Source organism: Protopterus annectens, chromosome 1.part0 (assembly GCF_019279795.1).
Source record: "Protopterus annectens isolate FY-2018-M chromosome 1.part0, PAN1.0, whole genome shotgun sequence".
NCBI classification, from domain to species: Eukaryota; Metazoa; Chordata; order Ceratodontiformes; family Protopteridae; genus Protopterus; species Protopterus annectens.
The window spans coordinates 830,248,728-830,268,517 of NC_056725.1; the positions used below are offsets into that span (position 1 = coordinate 830,248,728).

Genomic DNA, 19,790 nt, shown 5'->3' on the forward strand with positions numbered 1-19,790 from the left:
TTAAAGACATCATTAAATAAAAAGAATTCATGAAAACTAAAGCTTTCTTCTAGAAAAATAGAATAAGCTAGAAGTAGCCTGGAGCTGTATTTTTTTGGACAATGACTGAGAAACAACTGGGTAAGTGAGAAACAACTGGAAAGGCAGGAAAATTCAATAGATTCTGAAATGGGAGCACAGTTGATGAACTTGGAAAGTTCAGCTTCTGCATCTCAAGTCGTAACAGTTCTTGCACCTCCACCACATCAAATTTCTAATTACAATTCAAAAACCCAAGTCAAGCACATTTTTTAAATAGAGCCCTACATCTAATACAATACAAACGCAAGATACATGATTGCATTAGCTGTACTCTTTAGACCCCGCAGAAGCACGATGTACAAGTCAGAAAACCTACGTACAGCGAGTTGCAAATGTATGGTACAGTCATAATGTTGAACAAGCTAGTTTACAATTTACAGGTAAACTAGTTTACAGTGCTGAGGTACAATAAAAGAGAGCTGTTCAACATTATTTGGTTACGCAGACTTCATAAAGAATCTACTAGCTATACTTACTTTCTTCATTTTCTGAAGACTCCGATGTCACTGTGATAGTAAAACTGGCGGGATTCTGTGATAACACTGAAAGAGAAAGTAACAAGAGAGACACAATTATTTAACAGACAAAAATTTGACCATCAATAAGAAAGGATATTCATTCAGTTCTAACTTTATATCACCAAGAAATCCAGGAATATTTAAACAATGTAATCTGCAAGAAAAAAATGAGCTGCAATCAATATTCTAAAAGAAGAATTTCAAAGGTAATGATTTCTCATGAAAGCCATTGGAAGAGGCTGACAGAAGAAAGAGGCAAAAATGAGATTCAAGCAAAAAAAATCAATAATATTAAAGCACTTCCTACTGCAGAAAAGAATAGCAAGTATGCAAAAACATTTTCTTTTTAAATTAGACATCATTAAGCCATGGTTCCATCTTCCTGTATTGATACAGCTCAGACGGCTATAGAAGATACCACAGCACTTACTGAAAGAGAAGGAAATTTCCCTGGTGCCCTAACCATACTTTCCCAGTCATTATGAATACTGCCTCAGTTCTCATGAAAATTGACCAAGCTTAGTTTGATAAACGCAGTCAAAAATGGAAGCAAATAAACACTTCAGTGGTTAAATTCTTGGTTAACTAACAAATTATGAGGTATAATCTCAGAATAGCTGGTAGTCAATTGTGGTGCACCAACAGCATTAAGCAAGCAATAATGTGTGTGTGTGTGTGTGTGTGTGTGTGTGTGTGTGTGTGTGTGTGTGTGTGTGTTAATGTCTAATTAACACCCACCCTGCGGTGTGATGAGGCCCGACACCTCTACACCCCTGGAAGGGAGTTAATTACACATTAACACATCCTGGAGGGCATTACTGCACTTAGAAAATTGACTACTGGTGGCTATACTTAAAACAAGGGACTTAGATTACTTTTTTACATTTCTTTTATTAATTTTTATAATAGTTTTGACATAAAATATTATTTATATAACTGCAATGTTTCTATGTATTTCTTTTCCATTAATAACATTTTACTGGAACATTCTAAATTATGAAAAGTATACTATTTTAATGAGAACAACTAAACTTATATGTTTAGCAATACTTTATGAAAACTATAATATTTTAATGAGAACAATTGCATTTATATATTTACTAATGTAATGTATTTGTAGGTGCAATGAATATGCATGATGTCGGTTTAAAATAAATTGTTTCTGCTTTCAGATTTTCTGCTTTTTGTTGATTGTTGGTTGTTTTGATGACTGTTTCTTGTTCCTGTAGTGTTGTTTCTTCTGTTGATGACAGCATATTGCTCCACTGTTCTCGGTTTTCATTTGTTGGTGTCCAGTAGTTTATAAGGCTTCCTTCTAACTTGTGTCCCGTTATTGATGTTATTTCTCTTGGGCATAGTCCTGCTTCTGCAAGCATGATTGTGGTTTCTTTTCTGGGGAAAAACTCTTGGCTAGGCTTATAAGGGCCCCAGAGCCATTAGCCTAGTAATCTCCTATGATCCTATGATTTGCATAGCAGTTGCTCTTGTACTGTTTTTGGCATATCTTCTGGTAAGATTTACTAAGTCACTTATCCGTGGCATCTTACTTCCTAGATAATTTTTTCCCATAGGTTCTCTGGTGTACCAGCATGTATGAAGATCAAGATGGCACTCTGGTATTTTCTTCGGATGCAAGAATAGTGCTGGTGAGTTTTCATGTAATTTTGAGATGCATTTCTGGTATGATGCTACTGGGCATAATGGATTGTCTCTCTGTTCATAGATTTGACCTCTGCATCATTGTTTATTACTTTCAGTTGGGTTTTTAGTTTCTTCATTCATTGTTGGTGTCAAGTACTTTGTTCCTGTGGAATCTGATATTATTGTGAAGCAATCTGGTTTTAGTTGTCTTTGTCCTTCTCTCCCTCTTCTTCCCATGCAGAGCTGTAAATCGAACCAGACCTTTGTGACAAGACCGTGAGGCGTGTTTGGTGACAGTGCTTTGCAGTCTTTTATTTTTTTTTCATGTCTTGTTTTGTAATCGCAGGATGATGACTTGCATTATCTTGGTTTTCTTTCTTTTTTTTTTATCATGGAGTGTAGTATATTGTTTGCGGTTTTGAATAATGGGTCTGTTAAAATGTTTATTTTTCTGTCAGTATTTGCATCATTTCATAGGCAGGCACAAGGCTATTGGCCCTAGGGCCTATATAAGCCTAGCCAAAAAAAAATATTTTCCTGTGTCCCTGTCGAGCAGAGCCACAGAAGTGATCCCTGGGGTGAATTTCCCATTTCCCATTCAATCACCAAGATTTTTCTTGAAGAGTACTAATGAGGAGCTCTGTTTGACATAGATAGGTAGTCTGTTCTACAGTATGGGAAGTCTCTGGGACAGGAAACTATCCCTCCAGCATGTTCTGTTTATTGTGGTGACGAGGTTTAGGTCCCTAGAGCATGTAACTCGGAGGGATTGGGATTTCTTTAAGTGCAGCATGTCCAACAGCTCTGGGTTTGACATAGCTTTGTATGTTAGGCAGAGATTGCCTCTGAGTAGGCAATATGCGACGGAGTAAAGCTGGAGTTTTTTGAGACTGTCTGCGTAGGGCATCTGCTTGAGGCTAGTAATCCTCTTTGTGAGGTATTTCTGTGGCATTTTCAGTTGTTGTAGAGGTTTTGTGAGGTACATACCAAAAGGGGCGTTGTACTCTATAATGGATCTAATGAGTGATGAGTAGAGGGGAACAATGACCTCTTTTTCTGTATGAGAAACCTTTTGTGATGAGGTGAGCCATGTAGAAGGATTTCCTGACCACTGTGGCAATGTGATTATCAAAGGAGAGACTACTGTCCACCTGTGTCCCAAGGTCTTTTATCACATTTTTCAGTGTTATGTAGACTACCAGCTATGTGGTAGTTCATGGGTACAGAGTTTTTACCAAAGGGGATGACAATACACTTTTTGGCATTGAGCTTCAGGCCACGGCTTTGACACCAGGTATCTGTCTCAGTGAGGCCCTTTTGTAGTATATCCACATCATTAGGAGTTTCGATTATGGCTCCTAGTTTGCAGTCATCTGCAAACTTTGTTAGCCAGAGACCTTCTGTGTTAGCCTGTACTTCAGAGAAGTAGATACCAAACAGGAGAGGACCCAGGACTGAACCCTGTGGTACTCTACTTGTTACTGGTCTGAAGTCAGTTTTGGAGTCCGCTACTTTCACAGTGTGCGTTCTGTCCATGAGCCAGTTGGCAACCCATCTTGTGACATAGGGATTTATATCTAGTTTAGTGAGCTTATCTATAATTCCAGAGTGGGGGATGGTGTTGAAAGCCTTGGCAAGATCTAGATAAGCTGTGTGAACCATTTTACTCTCATCTATGGCTTTGGTGACTGCTTCAAAGAAGTCAATCAGGTTTAGGAGACATAATATGCCTTTTACAAATCCGAACTGGGTAGGGTCCAGAGTTTGGAAATTACCAGTGTCTTTGTTTATGAGTTCTATGATGATGCGTTCCATGGCCTTGCAGACCAGGCTCGTCAGGTTAATGGGGCGGTAGTTCCTGGGGTCCGTGGTGGCTCCCTCCTTGTGGAGTGGGATAACAGTTACTGTGTGCCATTCAGCAGGCACAAAGCCTGAGGTTAGGCTATGACTGAACATTGTACTTAGGTAGGGTGCCGGTTCATTCTGTAGTTCGTCTAGAACACAGTCTGGGATATTGTCAGGTCCCATGGATACTGTGTTCTTGGCTTTGGAGTGTGTATTTTTTACCTGTGCAGCCGTGATTACAGGAACTTTGCATTCTTCCGGTATAGAGATGGGCCATCTAGGGGGTGAGAGGGGGGTAAAGTTTGCACTGAGCCTATCTGCCAGAATGTTGGCAATATCACTTGGTTCTGTATATTTAGTGCCATTGTGCTGTAACTCAGAGCAGATCTGAGTGTTGCCATTGAGATTCTTGACATAGCTATAGAATGCTTTGTGGTTGTCTTTAGAGTCAGTGGCAATTTTGTTTTCGTAACTAGCTTTGGAGGATTTTATGAGGGAGCTCAGCTTCTTACTGAGATTGACCAGGGAGTTCCTCCAGTCATGGGATTTTACTCTTTTTTTACAATAGTTTCTTTCTTCTGTTGTAGAGTTTGTTTATGGCAGTGGACCACCAGATTTGGCTTCCTTTTTTTGGAGGATAGCATCTTGGTTCTATTAGGGATAGCATGATACATTCACTCGTGTAAGTGCTTATAAAGTGCATTTGTGCAGGATTCAGCAGTCGTACCTCTATTGTCCATCTGCATGGGTGTCATGAAGTTTGCCACTTCTGTCTTAAGAAGTGGCAAGCTGGCTTTGGAGAAGTTTTTTACGGTGGTTTTCCTAACTGGGGGTGAGGCTCTGTTTAATCCAGCTCTTAACGATATACAGCTCTGTACTGAATATTGTTTGCCACTGGTTGCTCTTACTTCAGTGTAGAATAGTTTTATGACTAGCAATTTTTTTGTATGCTGTCTTTTTTAAGTTTATTTCTATGTTTTTGGGTTGAGCCCATTCGTATAACGTAGCTATTGCCCATTTTGTGTTTTTGTGAGTATTTCTTTCTTTACTATAGCGTTTTATGCAGGGATTAGTGTTGTCACCTCACAAGAGGTTTTCCCGTTCGATTCTCGGCTGGAGCGCCTTCTCTGTGAAGTCTGCATGTCCTGCCCGCAGTGGAGTGACGTTTAAAGACATGCAGGTAGGTGCTGCATGAATGGGTGCGCCTTCTTTGAAGGTTGGACATCAGGCTGGCAACCAGGCACCATAAAAATTCCACTGCCAATTATTAGTGGACCGGAGTTCCGCTGTGGCGACCCCTAAAGCTGCTGTGCATTGTGCTGCTCTGATTTCTGTTGCTAGGTTATGGGGTCATGTGACCATGTATTTTCTTTGAATGTTTAATATGTGTATGTATATATATATATATATATATATATATATATATATATATATATATATATATATATACACACACACACACACATACACACACACATATATATGTAAATACGGATTAATGGTGATTTTTCTGTGTAGTATTAATGTAGTTTTAATGGTATTTGTTGTTACAAGTTTTGTCCACTAGGTGTCACTGTCTATATTTCTTGTGGATGCTTAGTAGGGTTGCCATCTTTTCAAATGCCCAAAGTGGGACATTTCTTATAGAAATGTGGGATTTTGCAGGACAAAACATGCCCACGGCCATTGCAAAGGACATTACTTCACTTTTTTGACAAAATAAAATCTTATTTTTGTAGCATTTGCATTACTTATGCTATTTCATATAATATTTATGTGTTTCAGATACAAAATAACTGTTTTATGCAACTATTAAAGAAAACTTAAGAAATATATTGTGTCTTAAAATTTCAGGACATTTGCCCTTTTTTTAGTTTTTTTTCCCAGGACAGAACTGCCCAAAGTGGGACTGTCCCTCGCAAAGAGGGACAGGTGGTAATGCTTAGGTGGTGGTTACTTAAGGTTAGTTTTTACTACATTATTGAGAGACAAAGGTTTTTTAATAAGGATAGGATTTATATGTTTTGTTCATACAGTCACAGAGTTCTTTGAATTAGTTTACTTTCACTGAGAGGTACAATGTCTAACTGTAGCTGTTGACAACTACAGTACTTGATGCTCATTGACTTGAAATAAGTTTTGGATTGCATTGGGAGCAGGTTTTTTTTTTTTTTATGAGACACTGGCAACTGCAATGGGTTTTATTCTACAGGTGCTGTTATTTCTTCGTATATTGAAGTGTTCAGTCTTTTGTCAGTATTTGGCTTTGTAAGGTATATATACCTGCTTAGTTCTTGTAGTGCTTGTGTCACTTTTGTTCCTGTATTTCTAAAACTTTCAGGAGATATTGCTGTAAGAAATGTTTACTTACACTCGCTAGCTGTGTAACAGCTTTTAGCGAGCTTAAACACTGGCGGCCATTTCTGTTCTTCTGTGCGAGTTTCACAGCATTTAAATATGCTGCCGTGAAGTGTTGCACTTGTTTTTGAGTGGGCATTACTTCCACATTAATACCCTGCTGGAGAACGCTCATTCTCCAATGAGGTATTAATGTGGAAAAATTCCATTTTCTAAAATAGAACAAAAACCTGTTACCATACTGTCTACAAGTCCTTACACAGTAACAGCTGCAACAGTTACTAATGAAAAGTCTAAACAGAAAGTAACACAAGCGATACATAACTGGAACAACATGGGTTGCAACTGAATAAAAATAAATCCGGATAAAATATATATACTAGAAAATATAACCAAGTTTCATTCACAAAACACAGTGATATATCCAAAGTAAATTAGGGTTTGACACTTTTTCAGCTAAATGGTTCTGTACATTTTTAAAGAAACATTACATTTTGCATGACATATCAATTCACAGTCAATGAAAATGGCTGGGGTTCATTTTATTATGAGAAAAGGGTCAATGCTGTAGAATTTTAGTTCCTCCTACTGCTCAGTATTAAGGTGTTTCAGATATAGAAAGTACAACTGTGTAAATGCTTACCATAATAGCTGGCGTTTGATTGGATCACAACTGCAGTAACCCTTATAACTAGCCCCAATGACTATCCCAACTTTTCCAAGTTGACCACCCTTCCCCTCTCCAGTCTGGGCTGAAATCCACATCTTAAAGACATCAAGACATTCCCTGTTTAAAGCTGATATTTATCCATGTCATTCTGGAGCTTTCTTGGCCAAGATGACTGCAGGGTATCCACCCTGCTAGATCATAAGCAAGGTTCTAAGGATTCTATCTATGAAGGGGCACACGTACACTCCCTGGAACAAAAACCTAAAGAAACATGTTAGAGATAGATGAAGATCAATTACTAACAGGATAGTAGTAGAAGAGATAAAAATGGTGATGTATAACCAATCCACAGGTAAGTCCTCAAAAACAGAAAGCATTCCTATGGAAGTCTGGAAACTAGGAGGGGAAAAGTTGATAAAGATCTGGAAGGTTTTGTTTAACAGTATTTTAAGAGGTGGAGAAGCATCAACATCCTGGAAGAAAGCAGTGGTGGCTGTAATACCTAAAGAGGGCAAAGACCCATCAGCTCCAGCTTCATATAGGCCCGTTCCAATCCTAAATGTTTATTTCTATAATGGCTAAAAGAATGGCAAAAGTGATGACAAAATTGACAGATATACATCAATGCCCCTTTTGTGGAGGGGGGAGGTACATTTGACAACATTAATGGAACACTGATGATCCAGAGAAAGGCAGAAATTAAGAAAATACCACTGTTGTTGGTAGATCTTGATCATACCTATCAACTTCTCAATGCAAGAAATCTGGACAAAGCCAGAAACAAATGGGGGACAAAGGCCCAAAAACATCGACAGATTTTAAATATTGCTCCTATAAACTCTGAAAGTTGATAGAATGACAGATTTTACATTCTATATTTTCTGAAGGATATGAAGTAAGAAACTCAAATGTCTGTCATTATTTAGTATTATTTAGGTGACTACTATCCTCAATAATTTTGCCAGAAAAAAAGATTTTGGGGACAGACCAAAAATAAGAGGCGAAAATCTGGACATTCTGCAAAAATATGGACAGTTGAAAGGTATGATCATGATGCAGAGAAAGCAACTGACAGAGTAAGCTGGGAGTTTATGAGCAGGGCAACGGAAGCATTTGCATTCCCTGATAAAATTATAAGAACGATTAGGAGGATGTAAGACTGATTAGGAGGATACATGAGAGATTGGAGGTGAAAATTTAAGTGGGTGGGGTTCATCTCTGATAACTTCTGTTTGAGCAGAGGAACTAATCAGGGGTGTCCTATTTCCCCTTTTTATTTGCATTATATCTAGAACCACTGAAAGAAGATAAGGGACCCAGAAATTCATGAATATAATTAGTACAGTAGTCAAAAAAAGCTGGCTCTGCTGGCAGAGGATGTTATTTTATATCCAATAAAAACAGAAAAGGACATTTCAGTGTTTTGGAACATTTTGAGACAGTTTCAAAATCTTTTCAGGATACAAAATTAATGACACCAAAATAAAGGTAACAGCTGTAAATTATATACCCATATGTGAATTGGTTCGGCAATATCCATATTTATAGGGACATGATAAATGAAGCACTTGGGAGTACAGATTAAAAAGTATTCTGGTGTGGCAGCTAAGGACACATGGGAAGAGCCTAAACAAAAGATGATACAAAAACAAAGAAATTGCAAGCTCTGTTTTATGGATATGGATAGCAAGGTACAAGCAGTTAAAATGTTTTAGTTCCTTTGTTTTATACATAGGTCAGGCACGTTTTTATCAACCAGAGGAGAAGTTGTGGGCGGCAATTAATAAAGTGCCGAAGGATTTTATGTGGAAGGGGAAGATGGCAAGAGTCGTAAGATAAGAAGATTCTTCCACTAGAACAAGGGTAGTCTGTGATTACCAGATTTGAAGGGGAATTTCAGAGCTACACAGTTAAGGCTCCTATGCATAGCATATACAGAAACCTATAATTCAAAGAAGAAAGGGATGATGACGAAACGGGGGAAACTCAAGAAAGAAGGAGAGACTGACGTTGGATGCAGATCCTTAAGGAGAACAATAACCACACACACTATATTCATAAATTAGCAGAAAGTATTCTAAGAACTAAGCCAACACAGGAATCCAAAAAAAGAGAATCTACCAATAGGGATGACTGCAAGAAAGGGCTGGAATTTACTGGAGAAAATTGGCAAAAGAACCAAGGTATTGGGAGCAAATAATTAGACAGGAAAACATAACAGAATGGGAAACAGACCAAGTATTCATTTGGACTGCAGGCTAGAGATTGCCTTCCCTATCGAGGACTGATATCAAAGTATAGGCAAAAAAAAAAGAAATTGGGGAATCCTAAGTGAAAGGCCAGCACTGGTAGAGTTTTTAGTAGAATCTAAAAGAGAAGCTCCTGTTAAAAAAGGAATAAAAAATATTGCATGATAAACTATACGAATCAATCAGAGGAAGTTAGAAAGGATTGGGAAGAGATACTGGATAAACAATTCACAAAGAAACAATGAAGGTATATGTATGTCTTCCAAATATGCAAGAAAGTCTAGAAGATTTAAGATTTTTCCTTGGAAGTGTTTACATTGGTATTTTTATACCCCACGCAGAATCCAAAGAATTATTCCTCAGGTAGATAGCAAATGCTGGAGATGTGATAGGGAAGAAAGAGGTAATCGGGGATATATTTTCTTGAAGTGTAATGAGTTGGCAGACTTTCCTGCAGACTACTCTAGCAGAAATACTGGGTGAGCAAACTGACTAAGGAAATGTTTTTTGAGCTATGACAGAATCAGAATTGCCTAGACATAGTAAGGCCCTGCTAAGTCTAATTATGGTGGCTGCCAAAAAAACAATTCCTAGGAAATGGAAATCAAAGTCTAAACCAACTTTACTACAAGTAATGAATATAGTAACAGAAATAAAAACTGGAAATGGGATCTTTAAAAAAAGGTAGGAGCAAACTACATAGAAAAAAATGGAAATTGTGGGAACAATACATGCAGAAGAGGAATGAGGTTTAAAAGAAGGCAGGGTTTGAATGAGCTATGTAATATCTGACTGACAGTGACATGCTAAATTATAAGTGATGTATAATGTTTGCACTAAAATTGTCGATATGGTTTGTTTTCATTTATATATATGCAGGATTGCCTATGTTATAAATGATAATTTAATAAAAATGTTTTTTGTTTAATAAAAAAAAAAAAAAAAAAAAGAAAACAGGATTTACAAGGCTAAATACACCTCAACAGCCCAGAGGCCCTGAGGAAGGACAAGGAATGAGTAAATGCACAGGAAAAGGGTACTCCATTCAAGCCCAAGATGCTAAAGAAGAGATAAAAATGTAAACTTTTTTTATTCCAACCATCCACCATTACGGCAACTTCTTATACATATGTACCATGACCATCTTGTGGATTGCTACTGCAGTAATCTTTACCAACAGGACAATTTCCAGAGCTTAGGAGGCTGGGGAGGTGGAAAGATTGGTAGGACTGGACTACAATATACTCTGCAGAATGGCAGTTAGGAATTTAGACATAGCCCTCAAGAACAGCATCTGTACTCACCCACCTCCATTCAGAAAGGCCACAGTGGGTGTTGTACGTATAGTGCTAATGCCAGTCATGCTTCTTTCCCACTTATTTCTATGACGGGAGTAACAGGAAAAAAATGCAATGAGCCAACCATCTGGAGACTGTCTGCACTGAAATTGTATTTCCCTCCTTACCTGATACAAAGGACACAAATAATTGATTTGCCTCGACGTAATGTGGTTTATAACAAATCTGGAACTGTGGTGGAGTATCCTCATTTGTTAACAACCACGTTACCTCAAAGCAGATTCCTCAGAGATCCACAAACTGAACTTAAGATTCAATTCATTCTAAATAAAAGCATTAGGTCATAGCATGCTACAGAAACCCTTCGATGACTTACCCATTGAAAAATGTCCATTTCTTAAATTCACTGGATGAAGTTCAAATGCACAACTCTCTCTACCATCCTGGGAAACTTGACTACAGTTAATAAACTGCGGGACCTATACCTCAAATGTAGACTATGTCCAAAACCTCTGTGATTTCATAAACAAGAATTCTCGATCAAATAGTCGGACAGCCCTAGAGAGCAAAATGTTCTTGACCTCAGCCTAACAAACATACTATCTATATGCACTACCCCAATGATATACCCTTTCCTAGTAAAGTCTGACCACAAAATGGTAACCTTTTTCAAAATCCCTAAACCAGTAAATGTAAATATCACAATATTCAAAGATGTCAAACATGCAAACATCCTACAATTCTATGAGGAAGTGTCTAAAATCAAGTATAACTGGAGCCCCCAAAATGTTGCTACAGTTAGTAGCTATGCAAAAAATTCTATGTTCACCAAGAAAACTTTATACACCTGTCAGTTCCTACTAACAAATTTACCTGGAATGGGATTTACACAGCTTTCCAGTATCATGACCCTAAGGTCAATCTACCATACAGTCATAGCTGGCAGGCATGAACAGGTCCCTGTTTTCTGTTGATGTACCACAACACAGCAGTTTGCCAGCTGTCACCTGCAAAATCCCTTTATTCCAAGTGGGCAGGGTTATCCACTCCTTTAAATTTTAAAGTTGTGTACTTACCGTAACGAGGCATCTGTGTTGTTCATTTTCATTCTTCCTCACTGATGGGTCTCTGATCTGAAATCAGATCCGACTCTGCTGCTTTTCCAAGACTTTAGGATCCCGGTCTCGAATTCCTCCCTTTTCCCACAATGCACCATACCTTCCCAATCTCCCCAGATCAAGATTCCTGCCCTATAAAACTCAAAATATTATAGAAACAGGACAGAGAAAGAAGAGATCTGAGGCTCAAACTTAGACCCCATGGTTTCCAAATTTCCTGAAAGTACTTCGGGAGAGCCATGAGGAAGAATGAAAATGGACAACACAGATGCCTAGTTATGGTAAGTACATAACTTTAAAATCTGATGTCCTTTTCATTCTTTCTCTCGGATGGGAAAAAGTCCCCAGCTACATAACACCTCAAGGAAGGATGTGCCAGAGTATGGTGAAGACAAAGGATGCCCTGGTCCTAGAAACAATATCCAATTTATAATGTAAGACAAAGGTACGAGTCTAAGACCAAGTTGCTGCAGCACAAATCTCATTAATTGAGGTTCTGGAAGAAAAGGCACAGGAGGCAGCAATAGATGTGGTAGAATGGGCTGTGGGAGGTCGAGGCAATTCAATACCTTTTTGTGAATAAATAAAGGAAATACAATCCATAATCCATTTAGCTAAGGTAATTTTTGAAAATACCCGACTTGAATGGCTTGTTGAGCGAGATACAAATAGATGATCTGACTTCCTATATCTCTCTGTTCTGTAGAGGTAGAAACATAGTTGGTTCCCTGTGAACATCTAGGAGATGCACAATATATTCTTTGTTTGAAAATCTGGGGAAGTAAACTGGTAATGGAATTGCCTGGTTAATGTTCGATTCCATGGCTACCTTAGGCATAAAGGAAGGATTTGTTCTCAAGGATACCATATCCTTATGGAAAATGATGCAAGGAGGTTTGGCTGACAAAGACGGACGCTCAGACACTCTTTAAGCGGAAGTAATAGCTACTAGAAAGATTGTTTTTCAAGAGAGAAATTTCATGTCACAAGTATCGTTTCAAAAGGCTTCTGGGTAAGGCCTTGCAGTACCAACGTAAGGACCCAATAGGGAGAAACATATTTTATTGCAGGCCTAAGATGACAAATTCCCTTCATGAAAGTTTTACATAATCTGGAAGAAAAAAGAGAAGAGGAATGCTTCCCAGCATGAAAATTGGATATGGCAGCCAGTTGAAGTTTGATGGTACAGAAACTGGCTCCTTGAAAAAGAGTACCAAGAAAAAGAACAGACGAAGTGGGTGATGAGAAAGGGTCAGTATTCTCCGCTGAAGCCTCTTCCACTTGCTGCTGTAGATTTTTTTAGTGGAAGTTCTCCGAGAGGCCAGGATTATGTCACAGATGGAAGGGGTGGAGCCTGGACTTTCTTACAATTATTGGAAGTGGAGAAACCATGCAGTCAATTTTAGGATGTGGAGATTGGGAGGGCTGGATGCCTGATGGACGAGTTTTAAGATGCTGTTTGGGATCCAGTATCCAAGGCAGATACTTGAGGCGAGACCAAAGAAAGGGGATCCATACTTGACAAGGCCAGAAAGGGGCAATAAGGATTACTGAGCTCTTCACTACTGGCTTTCTCCAGAACCGTCGGGATCAGCGGGAGAGGAGGAGAAGCATAAAGGAGACCCGGGGGTCAATCATGGACTACAGCATTCATGGGTGACTCCCCCTTTGGGGGGGGGATCAGAGCAAAATAATTGTTGCACATAGTTCAGGATGAGGCAAAAAGGTTGCAACAAGGTTGGCCCCAACGGCTGAAAATCTTGTTTGCTAAATGACCGGTTGAGGGACCACTCGTGAGGAGTCAGAATGGACCTGCTGAGTATGTCCACTAGAACACTGGTTTTCCCTGGAATGTGTTGTAATTAGAAAGCGGTCTGAAGATATCGCCAAATTCGCATGGTCTCCCTGCACAATGGGTAGGAATGGGTTCCTCCTCATTTGTTGTCTGTGTGAACTGCAACTGTCCCCAGAGGTGCAATGTTAGAAGAACTGCTCTCATCAATAGGACACTGATATGCAGTTTGGTCTCAGAGAACTTCCACATGCCTTGGACCACCTTTCCTTGGTAATGCCCCCATCTTTCCTTGGCAATGCCCCCCACCCACCCAAACTGGGAAGCGTCAGTGGTCACTGTGACTATCAAGAGGGGAAGAATAAAAGGCCTGCCCTGTGACAGCTTGTTTTATTGCATCCACCACTGTAGATACCTGCAGATCAAATACAGTTTTATGGGAGCTGATAGTGGTTGATAAAGAAGGGACCACTGAACAGCTATTGTCCATTAAAGAACCCTCAAAGAACCTTGCTAAGGGGACTAGAATGATTGCAGCTGCCACTGGCCCCTGAGCCCATAGAAACAACCTTGTTGGTGGAGAAGGAAGAATTAATAAGTCCTGAACCTGTTGTCTTACAAACATTATGCGATGCACCGGTAGCGAAGACCTTGTGTCACTGTGTCCAACTGTGCTCCTATGAACTCTAAAGTTCTGAACAGGAGTCAAGTTTGATTTTGCCAGATTTTTGTAATGCCCAAGTGGTTGAAGGTCTTCACTAAATAATCCCTGGACTGTACAAGCTGATGCCTTGGTGCAGTAAGGAGCCAATCATGTAGACAGGGAAACACCTGGAATCCTTTTAGCCTCAGGTGGGCAGCTACAACTGCCAAACATTTGGTAAAACAAACACCCGAGTGGCTGTGGAGAGTCTAAAGAGCAGTACTCTGAACTTATAATGATTGGCTACCAGCTGAAAGTGCAAGTGTCTTCTGGAGCGCCTGTTGATTTTGATATGATAGTATGCATCCTGAAGATCCACAGAGCACATCCAGCCCTGAAGATCCACAGAGCACATCCAGTCCTCCTTGTGTAAAAGTGGCAGAATGGACTGTGCTGTAAACATTCGGAACTTTGACTTCTTGACAAACTGATTTAAGTTGGTGAGATCCAGAATAGGACTCAGGTCCCCCATCTTCTTTGGCACTAAAAAGATACGAGAATAAGTTCTGAATCCTGTTTGTTCGGTCAGGACCTCTTGAATGGCTCTTCTGTACAAGCTTTTGAACTTCCCGAATTGCATACTCACTCTGACTGGATGATACATCAGGGAGTTAACTACTGGGACTTGGAGGTGACAGGGAAAAGGGAATGTAATAACCTGTGGATATTATGTTTAGTACCAGGCATTGTTTGTTATATCTGTCCAGGCATTTAGGTGCAAAGACAGATAACCCCAGACTACCTCCTGAGATGAACAGTTGGGCAACTCTTCAGTAGCACCAATGGGGCTTATTGGGAAAGGGTTCCTTGATACCCTAATTTTGTGGACCCCCACCTCTGGGGTGGCATCTGCCACTGAAACCTCTCCCCTCTGCCTCTGGAAGTGGTATCTCCATGCACATCCTAAGATCCCAGAGACTTCCTAAACCAAGTTTTCTTCCCTCCTTGATGGTTCCTAGAGAAGATCCTCTGAGGGGTGGAAAACTTGATCCCCATGGCAGACAAGGTCTTTCCTTCTTGCTCACTGGGAGTTAGTGCGTCTTTAACAGATGGTCCAAACAAAGAGGAACCATCAAATGCGGCATTAATAAAGAGCACCTTGAAAGGTTCTGCAAAGTCACAAAGATGAATCTAACCATGTCTCCAGATGGCTATACCTGCATCGGATGCTCACGAGGTGCCTTCGACTGTATGAGAAAATAAACATCATTGAGGAATTTGCAAGGGAAGAAAGAGTAGCCAGTTGGGGAGAAACCTCTGTCAAATCCTCCTCCAACATGGTCTCAGCAACAGAGTTGGTTAATTCTTTAACTAGGTCCCTCTGCAATCGGGTGAAATGCACCAAACAGTTTAATGACCTCAGTGCGAAAGTAGACAAAAAGTAAATGTCCTTTCCATGTTTGTTTAATGTCTTAGATTCTTTGTTTGGCGGAGTTTTTTTCGGTTAGCTCCTTTTTTGTGGCTGCTGCAACAACGTCATCTACTGGAATGCCTTTACTCCAATGCAGACTACCAGAAGGTGGGCTAAGGAACTTGTCAGGGCACTTAGGAAGAGGCTTGACCATGTCTGGTTCCTTCCAGGCCTGGCAGGAAACCAAATCTATCAGCTCATTCACCGGGGTAGTCACCAAAGATATAAATGGGCCTCCTCGAAAGCCTGTCAGGAGGAGGAGGTTGGGAGGACCAGCCACTTTTCTGCCTGAAAAGTTCTAGGATTCTCCAAGGGACATATCGTCAGGTGGTGACTGGGGAGATCCTTCTCCCTCATCAAAATCGGTGTCCTCTGTGAGGGACTCCATGGAGGAGTCTACGTGCCTCCTCTTACACTTTTTTTTTTTCCGGGGGACCTCTGTGAGTTGTTCCAAAGAGGTATCGAAAGAAGGGGAAGACTCCCTGGGGTGAAGCAATCTGGAGCCTCCTGGGAGCAGAGTGACCTAGGGCAGCAGTGATGGGCTCAGTGCTCAGATCAGAAGGATGGGGCGGATCCTGGGTGTGAGGAGACTGCTCTCTGATTATAGAGAAAGCCCTTTCTGCAACCCAGAAGGCCAACAGACCTGGGGAGACACTCTCCCTCAGAACCAGAGAAATCTGAGCAGAGAGCAGAGCCAACCACGAATCCGAGGCCACCAGACCAAGTCAGAGCCAAAAGAAACCTCCTAGAGTCGGTGCTGAAGTCTCGGATATGGGACCTGCTCTGATCCGATAAACAGAGCAGGGCTGGTCAGAGACACAGGTCAGAGTTGAGGAAGACAGCTTCCTCACACCTGACCAACTCTTTCAGCTATTCAGGATCCTGGGATTTTGAAACAAAGGGTCAGATCAGAAAAGGAGTTTGCAAAGTAGGTGAAGGAACACCCACGGATCCAAGAGGGGATGGAGATGGCGAGACCCCCATATGAATCTTTTCCCCAAGGAACTTCTGCATCAACCTGTCCATATTGGCCTTGGCGAAGCTTCAGGAAGACCTGGAAGAAGATGACGAGGAAGCAAATCTGGACTTTGTCAGTGTATGAAAAACCTTGGTGGGAAGAGCTGGAGAAATTGGGTACAAACGGAAGACTGGTGTATGACTCCTAAGCCTCAGATCCGAAGATTTAGGATCCAAAGAAGAGGTAGTTACAATAGGGGAGCATGAACTAACTATGGTTTCTTCTGGATCTGCAGGGGGCCTAGGATCCGAAGACGATCTGGATCTACTCAGCGTCAAAGAAATCTGGTCTGATGGGGTCTTTGAATCAGAGGGCGGTTTAGAAATGTTTTGGAGTCAAGGATGACAGATCCAAGGAGGTCTTCAGATCAGATGACTTCTTGGTGGTGCGCGGATCTAGATCTGGAGAAGTCAGATCAGAGAATTTAGATCTCTGCTAACCAGGCTCTGATGACTCCCATGGACAAGCAGAGAGGGGGTTTGAGTGCCAGAAGTGGAAGATGCTGGCAACAGGCCTTTTAAAATCAGCTTGTTCCTATGGTCTGCCAAAGCCCGACAGTTAAAGGCTGCACACCCCACACAATCAACATCCAAATATCCTGATCCTAAACAACAGACATACTTCTTGTGGGCATCAGAATTTGGGATCTTGGACCCACAAGAAGTGTATCTCTTAAAGCCCATTGCTTTTTCGGACATAATGAGACTAAGCTAGGAATGAACACACGTACAACACACACTACACCCAAAAGGTTAACCAAGTAATTCAATAATACTATACAAAACTTATGCTCAAGCCTAAACCTTTTTTTTTTTTTTTGGTAAAGACAAGAGAGTGCCAATGGCATGAGAGGAAAGACAGAGAAGGAAACGCTGAGGTCGGTAATGCCTGCGAATATTAAACAGAGGAGGGAGGTGAAAGGAAATAAGAAACAAAAAGAAAAAAATATTTGTGAAGTTTTTAGAATGATGTTATATAAAACAATTTACCTCCCCAATTCAAAAAATCGCTGGAGACTGGAACCACGCCTGGACACAACACGATGCAAACAAGATCTGGGGATTTGGGGAAGGTATGGCACATTATGAGAAGGAGGAGCTCGAGACTCAGATCCTAAAGTCTTGGAAAAGTGGCCGAGTCGGATCCCAGACCCATCAGTGAGGACGAATGAAGACAGCATCAGATTTACTATGTTTGTTTTGCTGAGCTGCATCCAATATTCCGTGCACTCTGAGGTCTTCAGTGTAATACCCAAGCTTGGTTTGAGGCATCCATGGTGAGTGTCTGACTGAAGTTCTTATTTCAAAGGTACCCCTTACTTCAGTCTGTCCTGAGCCTCACTTCATCTGGCCACTATTGTAGCTCATTTGAGAAACAGGGTACCATAGAAATCATCTCCTCCAAGTACACAGAATGCAGATGCCAGATAGTCGTTGGGTACTGCTAGAACTTTTTAACATGCAAGCCTAGCTAAGAGGACCACCAAACTTGTGAAGGCCATGAATCCCAGTGTCCTCTGGAATTCTCTGGCTGAAATTAAAAGTTATATATACTCACCATAACTAGGCATCTGTGTTGTCCATTTTCATTCTTCCTTAACCCATGGGTTGGGGTTTGGATCCAACTCAGCCACATACTCCAGATTTTGCAAAGACAACTGGTAAATGAACGGCCTCATTAATGTTATTTTCAGAAATCACTTCAGGTAAAAAAAAGACGGGATTGTCTGCAAGGTAACCTAGCTTTATGGAGAATGATGCAAGGGGGTTTTGAGGAAACAGCCTGGAGTTTAGATATTCTCTTTGCAGAAGTAATTGCTACTAAGAAGACTGTTTTGCTTGAAAGGAATTTTAAATCAGTTTTAGCTAAAGGTTCAAAAAGTTTTTGAGTTAGACCTTGTAGCACAACTGTTAGATCCCAAGGAGGTGAGGGATCCTTTATCGGTGGTCTTAGAAGAAAAAATACCCTTCAGAAAAGCTTTGCACAATTTGGACAAAGCCAACAAATAACTTCTGTCTCCTGTGTGAAAATTAAAAATTGCTGGCATATGAAGTTTAATCACAGAGAAACTTGTTACTTCTTTAAAAAGGATTGCTAAAAATTGAAGTACCACAGCAAGAGAAAGGGTCAAGCTCATTATTCAAAGCTCAAAGGGAGAATCTTTTACACTTTCTCTTGTATACTTTTTTAGTCGATTCTTTTTGAGAAGCCAAAATAATGGTGCGTCCAGGGGAAGAGAGCCTGGGCTGTCTAACCATTACTGAAGTGGAGAAAGCATGTGGTTAGTTTGAGGGCCTATATGTTGGAATGTTGGACCTCTGATGAGTGAGAGAGGAAATCTGGAGTTTGCTCCAGTATTCATGGAGGATAATGAAGGTGAGACCACAGGAAGGGGAACCATACTTGCTGAGGCCAGAAAGGGGCAATGAGGATTACTGAGCTCTTCAGCCAACTTGCTTTCTGCAGGAATTTGGGAATCAAAGGGAGAGGGGGATAAGATAAAGAAGACCAGAGGGCCAGACATGTACTACAGCATCTCTCGGTGAGGGAAGATGAGAGCAAAGTACCTGCTGTGCTTGTTTTTGTGAGGAGTCACAAAGAGGTCAGAGCAAGTTTGACTCCAATGACGGAAGATCACTTCCAACACAGACTGATTGAGAAACCACTCGTGAGGCAACAGGAAGGACCTGCTTAGTTTGTCCGCTAGTACTTGGGTTTGCCCCAGAATGTGCATTGGAATTAGAAAGCAGCCTGAAGAGATCTCAGATTCCCACATTCTCATGGCCTCGGCCTCTCTACAGAAGGGATAAGATAGAGTTACTCCTTGTCTGTTGGTGTACCAGACTATAGACATGTTGCCGGTCTGAAATGGAATAGTCCCTAGAGGGAGAGCATTTTGAAATGCCTGCAACAAGTAGGACTGCTCTCATCTCTAGTAAATTGATATGCAGATTGGTCTTTTAGGGAACCACATGTCTTGGACCACTCTTCCCAAGAAATGCTCCCCCACCACCCTAGTTAAAAAGCATCCATGGTCAGTGGGGGCATTGAGGGTAGTAGAACAAAGGGTTGACCTAGATGAATATTA

The 19,790-nt window shown here is 40.7% G+C and overlaps 1 protein-coding gene across 1 annotated transcript in view; it reads right to left on the reverse strand.

Annotated features, from left to right (window-relative positions):
- Positions 1–19,790, reverse strand: part of RWDD1 (RWD domain containing 1) — a 659,575-nt gene that overhangs the window by 533,070 nt on the left and 106,715 nt on the right. Inside the window, exon 2 of the mRNA XM_044063486.1 lies at positions 558–623. Within this exon, the coding sequence (XP_043919421.1) occupies positions 558–623 (66 nt within the window). The remainder of the gene's footprint in view (positions 1–557; positions 624–19,790) is intronic.